Here is a 10,946-nt window from a genome sequence, read left to right as displayed (position 1 = left end):
GCCGGAGCCCAGCAGGTCGAGGCTGCGGTGGCCGGGAGCGGCCACTGCACTCCAGTCTGGGTGACAGAGTGAGACTCCAACTCAAAAAAAAAAAAAATTAGCCAGGTGTGGTAGCTTGTACCTATAGTCCCAACTAGTCGGGAGGCTAAGGCAGGAGGATTGCCTGAACCCAAGAGGTCAAGGCTGCAGTCAGCTGTGATTATACCACTGCACTCCAGCCTGGGAAACAAACTGGGACACTAATTCAGAAGAAGGAAACGGAGAAGGGCTTTGCTTTGTATGTAAAGCTTTTCCTGAGTTTTGAATTAACTAGGTTCAGCATATGATGTTATAAGACACACACACGTGCATATTTATGTACGTATTTATGTATTTATACGTATGTGTGTTCCTTTTTTTTCCTGCTTACTTTCCACCAAAATGTGTGAGAATACCTCATGTAATACCAGTCAGGGCTCTGTTTTAATAAGCAGGAATGATTGCTGAAGAAAGCATGTGCATTCAGAATGTAGTCACTCCCCAGCCACCCCAGGCAGCCACCCACCAGGCACGGTGAAGCTTGAAACCCAGAAATAACACACATGGCACACCGGCTCAGGAGCCTTTTCTGGGATCTGCTCTTATCCTTGTCTCCCATCCACAGATGCCATACCGTTAATAGATAGCCTCTCCGGCTGCCCGTGTCTGTCTCACTCTGATTTGAAATTACATCCAGAGGATATCATTAGCATAAGGCATCTCCTTGGTGCCAGGTTGAATAAGGATGATTGAAACAGGGCCTGAAGCCCTCTCAGTGGAGAGAGACACGGAGGAGCGGCGTTTATGGAAATGTTGGCAAATACGTCCCCACTGCGGCCTGCCCAGTGACGGATAATGCAATGTGAGCACCGGACAGGATGGCGACAGCTGGAGCAGGCATCTTCTTGGTGATGACAGGTGCTCTCAGGCTAGGGCAGGAGTCGTCTAACACTCTTTGCCTCCCTTTTCTTCCCTTTTGTTTTTTCCTGCAGGAGTCTGGGTCTGTGGTGCTTCTCTAGTGTTTTCTTTATGGGCAGAAGACGTTTTCCATTAGACTGTGATTCTGCTGGTGAAATAGTGTTGAGGGTGATGACTCTCATTTTTTTTTTTTTTTTGAGTTGGAGTCTCACTCTGTCGCCCAGACTGGAGTGCAGTGCACCACAGCCTCGACATGCCGGGCTCCGGCGATCCTTCCGCCTCAGCCTTCCAAGTAGCTGGAACTACAGGCACACACTACCACGCCCGGCTAATTTTTGATTTATTGTAGAGATGAGGTCTCACCAAGTTGCCCGGGCGGGTCTCGAACCCGCGGGCTCAGGCAATCCACTCATCTCAGCCTCCCAAAGGCGCGGGATTGCAGGCTGAGCCACCGAGTCCGGCGATGACTCTCATTTCTTAAGGGCTTTCTGCTTACCAAGCCCAGGCTAGGCACTGCATATGTGTTACTTCGGTTATTTTTCGAAGCGATTATGGGTTAACTGCTGCAAACGTCCCCCGGGAGCAAGACTTAAGAAGGCGGGTCTCACAGCGGGCAAATGATGGAGCCTGGTTTCAGATGTAGATCTGTCTGCACCAAATCCTATGCTCTTGACTGTGTGCTCTGCTGTGCTGTGCTGTAGCAGTCCTTAAGCTATCCACAGCCAGCCCGTAGACAGACGTCAGAAGCTTACACTAATGCCAAAGCAATGGCAATGATTATGGGGCTCTTCTTGAACATTCAGAAAAGGTACATTGATTCATCGTTACATTAGTAGCCTACCCTGTCTCAAAAAATAAAAACAAAGGAGCCCTCACAAAAAAGAAGGTACTTCGAACTTTCAAATCAGATAGGCTGGCCAGGTGCACTGGCTCACACCTGTCATGCCAGCCTTTTGGGAGGCTGAAGTGGGAGGGTTGCTTGAGCCTAGGAGTTGGAGACCAGCCTAGACAACACAGTGAAACCTCATCTCTACAAATCATTAGCCAGGCATCGTGGCATATGCCTGTAGTTTTAGCTACTCAAGAGGCTGAGGTGGAAGGATTGCCTGAGCCCAGGGGGTTGCGGCTGCCGTGAGCCGTGATTGTGCCACTGCACTCCAGCCTGGGCAACAGAATGAGACCCAGAATTTACAATTTTAAGAAATCAGATAGGCTGTTTCCTATTGAGGGACTAGGAAGAAGGAGAGAGTGCTATTTAAGAAAGAAGAATAACCCTAAAACAACCAGTGAGAACAACTAAAAGAATGAAGATGACAAAAGCCATTCAGCAGAAGTAGGGCCACGCCCACCAACTTCCTCTTGAGAATGGACAGAGAAGACCAAAGCAGTGTCCAGTGGCCTGTGCCCAAGTAATCAGCCCCTTTCCAAGTACTGCTAAGTTTCAGTAATGAGTACTGTGTCTTCAGCTATTAAGCAATCACCAGGGACAGCACCTGTGACTAAGGGCACGTGTCTGTGCGTCCACATGGGATCCTTTCCTTCCACAAAACTCAGCAGTCCCATCATTCTAGGGCTTTTATTGTTCATAAAAAATGGCTTTTCCCGGCTGGACTCAGTGGCTCAGCCTGTCATCCCAGCATTTTGGGAGTCCAAGGCAAATGGATTGCTTGAGCTCACAGGTTCGAGACCAGCCTGGGCAACTTGGTGAGACCTCGTCTCTACAATAAATCAAAAATTAGCCAGGTATGGTAGTGCACGCCTCTAGTTCCAGCTACTAGGAAGGCTGAGGTGGAAGGATTGCCAGAGCCCAGCAGGTCAAGGCTGGGGTGGCCATGAGTACGCCGCTGCACTCCAGCCTGGGCGATGGAGTGAGACTTCAACAAAACAAACAAAAAAGACTTCTCCCAAGACCAAAAGGCAACCACGTTTCTCCACATAAAGTAGCAGAATAGTCAAAATACTGCCTGGTGCTCTCCAACATGGTAACTTCTAGAAGGTGGGCATTGCCCCAGCAAGTCTTTGTGACAAAACACTAAATAAAGACTTTGCATCTTTGTGCAGGGCAAGGTTGAAGCTGAGTTCCACCTCGTTACAGCAGAAGAAGCTGAGAAAAATCCTGTCGGAAAAGCCCGGAAGGAGCCAGAGCCCTTGGCCAAGCCCAAGTGAGTGGAGGGGTGGGTGGAACTGTCCGGAACGGGAGAGGACAGCGGGGGATGTGGGTGTGTCTACGGGGGAGCCCCCTGGGAGACAGGGGAGCCAGGAGGCAGGCAGCAGTTGCCTTCACTTGGGTTGCCTCTTGTCTCTACGACTGAAAAGCATTCTAGAAACAGTAGAGAGAGCTCGGCAAGAGGAGGCTGGCTTGTGTGTCATGGCGCATGAGCATTCTAGAACCATCTTGTATTTTTCCTACTCGTTTTTTGAACCAGGAGGAAATTGAAACCCTAAGCAGACCAATAATAACCCACTAATTTTTATGGGAATATGACTTTCACGTGAGTTTCCTACTCGTCCTTTCATGCATACAAGATTGTCTTAATGTTCTCTTCGCCTTTACTGAAAAGTTTTGCTTCGCTGCCGTGGTTGTCATCATTAGAATTGAAATGGCTGTGGAATATTCCATAGACCTGGTGCCCGTCATTGACTTGGTCATTATCCCATCACCAGAAATTTAATTTACTTCTACATTTTTACACCTATGATAATATAACGAAAATGTTTTTCCTTTATAAATCATTCCTTTAAAATAGATTTCCTGAAGCAGAATTACTAGTCAAAGGGTTTGATTCATACTTTACTCAATCTGATCTATCAATTAAAAATGTGAATTCTAGCTGGGCTCGGTGGCTCAGCCTGTCATCCCGCGCTTTGGGAGACTGAGGTGAGTGGATTGCCTGAGCCCGCGGGTTCGAGACCTGCCTGGGCAACTTGGAGAGACCTCATCTCTACAATAAACCAAAAAATCAGCCGGGCGTGGTAGCACATGCCTGTAATTCCGGCTACTTGGAAGGCTGAGGCGGAAGGATCGCTGGAGCCCAGTGGGTCGAGGCTGCGGTGGCCGGGAGCGGCCACTGCACTCCAGTCTGGGCGACAGAGTGAGACTCCAACTCAAAAAAAAAAAAAAAAGTGAATTCTTATACATATATAATACTCTTCAAATTGTATTTGTCTTGTTCCTCCCCAAACTCCAAATGTCTCAAACAGAGTGGTCTCGTCTCTGCACCTTTCATCTCTCATGGGTGCTTATCTACGCACTGTTCAAAATTATTTATTAAGGTCTACTAAGTGAACACTTTGGAGGACACAAAACGTAAGCTATGCCTTCCCGGAGCTTTTAATCTACTTAGGGAGAAATAACACACAGATAAAATAGTTACCAGAGTGCAGGAGGCCAATATGTCAGTTTCAAAAAGGGGGTAAGCCAAGTGGTAGGAGATAGATGAGATAGGAACCCGGAGGGAGGAAAGTCACTGGGGCTGAGGTGGTCTGGACAGGCTTCACGGAGGAGCTGGGGTCTGAGCTAGGCATGGCCGGACAGAGGGAGGGTGATGGGGCCTTGGGCAGGATCCTAACTGGACTCTTGCCCTGCTCCTGAGCGAACTTTAAAATGATGCAAAAGTCACCATTGTCCAAAGGTTAGACTACTCCTGCATCAGGCACAGGTCTTCTTCCCCCATCCCATTCCAAGAGCTTTTCTGGGATCCCAGAAAGCAGAATCCCGGTGTCGGCAGCACGACCCCTTGCCTGATGCTCTCTCGTCCCCCCAGCCGCCCGGACACCTCCTTCTCCTGGTTCGTGAGCCCCTTTAAGTGCCTGTATCACCTCATCTGGAAGAACTACAAGAAGTACATCATCATCGGCTTCATCCTCATCATCCTCATCATCTTCCTGGTGCTTTTCATCTATACCCTGCCGGGGGCCATCAGCCGGAGGATTGTCGTGGGCTCGTAGAGCAGCGTGGTAGAGCCAGGCCACCGTCTACACTCCCCTCTCCTCTTCCTCATCTGGCGACATCGGCACACACGTCCCGCGCAGGGCACTGTGCTGAGTGTGAGGGACAGACGCAAAGCGCCCAAGGACCGGTCCCTGTGCCCAGGGACGGGCCGGTTCCTCTTGGAGGAGACAGGAAAGAGACATTCCTCCTCTACCCAACCCCGCCACCGTCTTTCTAACCCACAGGCCTTGTCGTGTTTTCGGCCATGAGCAGCATGCAATAAGGACTCTTTCACCTCGGGGGAATCAATGGTGACGTCAGGTTGACTTAGATAAATGTTTCCTTTGTGTAATTGGTGGTTTAATTCTGGGTCTGAGGTTTTATTAGAAGTACTTTATTTAAATAAAAATTCACAGTAAAGAGACTGAAAACACTGTAGCCAATGAGTAGATCTTGAGCCCACCCCCTACATCTTAACCTTGTATAATCCTTACAGTTTACAGAACACATTCACTTATTCAGGCTGTGAAGCTGGCTTGGAGAAAATGTCATGCAAATCATCTAAAACACATCATTGTTGAACTTCCCACGTGGAGACGAGAGATGTTGCTGGTTTCCTGTTAAAGTCAACACTTGTAGGACATGGTCAGTAGCAGTAGGTTCTAGAGAAATCCATCTTGATGTATGCTCTGTGGCAATTTCCAAGTGGTAATTTTACAATACGTTGTAAGACGTGTGTATGTGGGGGGTGGTTAGGGGACCTCCAAGCTACCAGCCGGAAGTCTCCTTTACCAGTGACACAGGTCCCGTGGTGCATGGCGCTGCCATAGACAGTGACCCAAGTGGCCACCCTGACACTAGTCAGCACTTAGCCTGACCACCATACATGGCAGATTCCATCATGAACATCAAGCACCAATGACTTTCAATACCAATGCGTAAACCATAGCCACAATATCCTGTGCACTTGTTAGATGGGATCAGTTTTGCTTGAAAGAAAAGCTCTCTGATTTTCATCACAGTCTAGACCTTCTGCCCTCCTTAAGGCAGGAAGTTGGAGTAACGTGCAGGTTTTCTCGGGTAGAATAAGGAAACAGAAGGATTGGAATGTGTGGCCTCAATTCCCACGAAGCATTTTTGGCCTCATACACATATATCTATGGCAACCATTTCTTCTTTCTATCATCAGGAGCCAGTTGGAGGCATGAGGAGGCGGGGTGCTCTTGATATCAGAAGCCCCAGGGCTACTGTTTTCTGTTTTGTTTTGCTTGATAACCCTGCACAGGTGCAGCTTGTCTAAAGGGAAGATGTTCATTTCTACATAGAAGGTCATTCTGGAATGTTAAAGAAAAATGGAAGAGCGTTCTGAGTGATCTTAGACCTTAGCACTGCTTGCTGAATTCTGGCCCTCCGTGCTCACTCCCTCGTAACTGTAATGCCCTATTTTGCTGAAATGTTGAAAAATAAGGCACGACTGCATTGGCAATGCTTCCTTAGTTATGCTAACTGCAGTTCCTTCTTACTGTTCCATAGTGTGCCACCATCAGCAATGATGTTTTCGAAGAGACTCGGTAGCACGGAACATATACACTGAATGCATTGTAAGTAAGAAAATCATACATAGGTTAGAAAACCATATGTACAGCATGTTGTAAAAAGAAAAAAAAATACATGCAAACAAAAATATGCCAAAATATGCAAACAAAAATATGCGAATAGTGATTATCTTTGAATAATGGTATCTTTTGTTTTCCTTCTTGTCTTTCTGTTTCTCCTAAAACTTCTAAAATATAAGCATGTAGGATTTTTAATGGAGAAAAATTAATAAATATAAATTGATGTGTGTTCCTTTAAAATATGTATTGAGAGTCTTCCATGTTCTGGGCACTGGGGACACGGCAGAGATAAAACAAGCATAGTCCCTGCATTCTAATAGCACCCAAGATATTGTTTTATCTTCAAATTATGGGTCACTCAAGGAAGGAGCCAGATAGGGAATGCTTCACGGATGACATCTAGGAAGACGCACAACACACACCTCGGGCACTGAAAAGGAAGAGAACAGCATTGTTGAAGGGTAAACTTGGGGACAAGAGATGATACCTTCTGCTGGATTCTGAACAGGAAGATGGCAGGTGAGTTCTTGACAAGGCACGTTTTTCAAATCCGTAGTAAACACGAGCTAAAAACTGGAAATCCTTCTCAGTCAGAAAGCCCATCGGCTTTCCTTGGTTGTCAAAGGAGTCCCTAATGCTGAAAGCCCCCAGCTGAAGCCCTGGAAGCACTTGGGGATCCGATGGCGCCCTGAGAAACGTGTGGGGCGAGAAGGTAGGCAAGGCTGATTTTGGAGTCGCTGGGCCTAGTGTTCTATCCATGGCAACTGCGCATAGGCCTACCCTACGTGCATGTGAAATATACATAAAATAATGTCCTGTGCCTAACTGTGCAGCTCTGGCCCTAAAGATATTACAGTTAACAAAAAATAAAATAAAATGAAAAAATAACTTCCCAAGAGAGAAGTTGTCGTGGGTGCCTGCTTGTGTTCTGAGATAAGATCAACTTAAACGTATTCATTTGACAGCTTAGAATTTTCCCTACAGCTGAAATCTGTTTCAGAGAGGTTTTGTTTATGTATTTTACATCATTCGAATCTTTCCCCTCAAAGAAAACAAAACAAAATTGATACCAGCAACAAGTAACACACCGCAGGGCAGGATTCCCACTCCTGTGTCGCCAGTGGTTGAAACATGTAGTACCTTTCTTGTTCTTGGCCTTTAAGACACATACATGGAAATTACAAGACCTCTTCACACCTGGGGTCGTATGGTGCTTATTTATTCAACAACTATTGAGTTCCATCCTTATTCCAGGTGCTGGGATCAGCACTGGGTACGAAAGTGTGCAGCTAAGATCTGCACACAAGTGTGCAGACTTGTGGAGCAGAGTTGGATGGACAGAAGGCATAAGCCAAACAACCATGCACAAAGATCATCACAGATGGACGTACTGGTCGGGAGCCGAGTACCAGGATGGAGAGGGCGTCTCACACAGGGCCTGAGCCCAGGCTGGCAGTCAGGGGGAATCCGGGGAGACGAGGCTGAGAGAGACAGGGAAGAGGAAGGGGACCCAGACAAGACGGTGCATGCAAAGGCCCCAGGTGGAAGGAAGCAGGCAAGGTGTGCCCCAGGCACAGTGGTTTCCCAACCCGGAAGCCATTTCAGCAGAGCATCGAAGGTTGGTGGAATGGTTATAGAATATGGGGGGGGTGCCCCGATGCTCTTCTTTCGGGAACAGCATGTGTCCATTTGCTGTGCAGCTCTCAAGGGTCGATTCTTTCAGGAAAAAAGAAGGCTCCATCTGTCCTTACTGACTGATTAAAGTCCTCGCACACAGCGGACGAGGCGCTTTCTGCGCTGGTGTCATGGGAGTCTGAAGAAGAATGGGCATCTCTGTGAGAGGCAGAGGGTCCTGAGGTGGGCAGGAAGGTCATGGAGGGGCAGGACAAAAGCCGAGCAGCAGTCTCAGGGAGCTGGGATGGGGGGGCGGGGGATGGGCGGCCTTCCGTCTGGCAGCACTGGTGGGAACCAGATTCCTGGCCTTTTCTGGCCTCCAGAGGCTGCCACATTCCTTGGCTCCTGGCCTCCGGGCTCCGTCTTCACAGCAGGCAATGTTGCATCCTCCCCGCACCTTTCTTCTGTAGTCATGCCTCACTCTCACCACACCCGGAAAATTTCTCACTTGTGAGGCCGATGTGAAGACAAGGAACCCAACTGGATAAAGTCCTTAACGTAAGTCTGCAAGACCCTTTTGTCATGTCAAGTCGCATATTCATAGGTTCTAGGGATTAGGGCACTGATTTTTTTTTTGAATGGCTGAGGGTGCCATGATTCTGTCTACTGCACTGACCCCCTCCCAGACACGGTGGTACCCCCACTTGGAAGTCGCACTGAAGGTGGGTGGATGATGGTGGCATATAAGGGGAGGCGCCCCGACACGTCTCTCGGGAACAGGATGTTTCCGTTTGCTGAGCAGCCTCTCCAGGGGCAATTCTCCCAGAAAGAAGGAAGGATCCGTCTGTCCTTCCTGGCAGATTGAAATCCTTGCGAGCAGCTGAGGCGCTTTCTGAGCTGATGCCACAGGACTCTGGGTCCTCCCCTGCCCCTGCCTCCGAGTTTCCAGCGAGCCTCTCGGGTTCGCCTCCTTTCCCGCAGCGGCGGGCAATTCCTTCACAGTCTCGGCTCTCCCTCCGTTCTGGTCTTTGTTTTCCCTGGCTTAGAAAGGGCAATTTGAGAAAAGCATTCCAGCTTTCTGAAGCATTGTGTGGTTTCTGAATCATTGTACTAGTGGGAAGAAAACGGGTGTCGGGAACTGAGAGAATGGCATCGAAGCTCAGCACAGCCACTTATCAGCTGTGGACCTGGAGCAAGGTGTTCAGTGACTCTGAATCTAATTGTCCTGACATCTAAAGTGAAGACGGTGCCCCTCTAACAGGGGGTGGGGCATGCACGGCGGTGGCAGAGGCTGGGCTGGGGGCAGAGGAGCACTGAGGTGGTGTCTAGCGTGCCATCTCCCACATCACAGGTATCGATTAAGGGCCACTTACTGCCCCAGGAGCAAACAACAAAGGCTCCCTTGGAGCTGTTAGAGATTACAAGACCATGCCCATACTTTCTGCTGTCCCGACAACCCCATTTTGTAGAGAAGAAAACAGTTCCAGGGGCTGCCATCTCCCCCAGCTCATCTGGGACAGACACAGGACCAGGCTGCGACCCCTGTCCTGCACCTCTGCTTTTTCCCTTGAAAGAGGCTGTCACAAAAACATGGAACCAACCCTGCTGCCCATGGAAAATGGACTGGATAAAAAAATGTGGTACATATACACGACGGAGTATTATGCAGCCATAAAGAAGGACAAAATGGTGGACTTCACAGCAACTTGGATGGTTTTAGAGTCTATCATACTCAATGATCTATCACAGAAACACAGAACTGAGCACCACAGGTTCTCACTCATAAGTGAGAACTTTGTCTTTTAAACTTTGTCTGCACAATTTATCACCTCTTCTAGCTGGAATGTCCCCCTTCCCAATGCTGAAAACCACCTCTGGGGTGCAGGCGTTTAACTGAGCTCCTCACAGGCGGTCACGGAACTTAGAAAGCCGTTATGTGAAGAAACAGGCAAAGCTGGAGACATCAACCATCCCAGAAACTGCCGACTGTGTAGCAAACACCCATCCCTCTTTCTTCCTGGGCAGCAGAACTCCAGCTGGGCGTAGAGTGCATCTTCGGTCTCTTACTTTGGGGGGAACCAAGGCCAGTGAGCAGAGACCACAGCGTCGGACTAGGAGAAGATGTCCATCGAGGGGAGCTTTGCCCACACTCTCCTTGCCTTTCCTTCCCCTCCTTCCACCTGTCCGAATAGTGGGTGTGACGGCTCCACCGGTGGTCATCATGAGACACCCTTGCCCACAGAAGCCACCACAAAGAACGGTGGGTCAGAAGGAAAGGGCACGCGTCCCTGTGGATTATGGGGTAGCTAGGTGGGCTATCTCTGGATTTTTCCACCTGAATGCAAGACAAACCTCTGTCTGTCTGAAGCCATGGCTATTTGGGGTTGTGGTTGTGGTATGCAGCTGACACCAAGAGGCTTTCCGTGACCTCACAAACTTGGAGCTGCTTCCCTGCGGCCCCTTATCTGAGTCACTCCACCTCAGCCAGTGAAGGACTAGAGGTCACAGTCCCCTTTGTGACGACGCTTCATCTTCCTCCAAGTCGGAGCTAAAACCCATGGAGACAGTCACCTCCCGAGGCATCCAGGGACCAACTCAAGCAGTGAGAATCTCCAAGTACAAGTATTTGCTCTTCCTGCCTGCGCTTGTCTGAAACTTCACCGTTATAGTTTCTAAATTTATTTTTGCTCTTGGTATAACCTGCAGAATGCAACAGCTGCCATTTCAGCCACTTTATGTGTCCAGTTCTGCTGCATGAAATACATTCACACTGTGATACAGCCATGGCCACCACCCGCCTGCAGGAATCCTCTCATCTTGCAAGACTGAAACCCTTTACACATTAAACA

The 10,946-nt window shown here is 48.8% G+C and overlaps 1 protein-coding gene across 1 annotated transcript in view; it reads left to right on the top strand.

Moving 5' to 3' along the window:
- FER1L6 (fer-1 like family member 6) overlaps positions 1–4,884 on the top strand; it is a 119,964-nt gene extending 115,080 nt beyond the window's left edge. Inside the window, exons 39-40 of the mRNA XM_021719494.1 lie at positions 2,998–3,098; positions 4,701–4,884. Coding sequence (XP_021575169.1) covers positions 2,998–3,098; positions 4,701–4,884 — 285 coding nt within the window. The remainder of the gene's footprint in view (positions 1–2,997; positions 3,099–4,700) is intronic.
- Positions 4,885–10,946: the final 6,062 nt, after the last annotated feature.

Source organism: Carlito syrichta, unplaced genomic scaffold, assembly GCF_000164805.1.
Source record: "Carlito syrichta isolate Samal-C Ts95f unplaced genomic scaffold, Tarsius_syrichta-2.0.1 Scaffold314769, whole genome shotgun sequence".
In the NCBI taxonomy this organism is placed as follows: Eukaryota; Metazoa; Chordata; class Mammalia; order Primates; family Tarsiidae; genus Carlito; species Carlito syrichta.
This window is presented reverse-complemented; position numbering and strand designations above follow the sequence as displayed.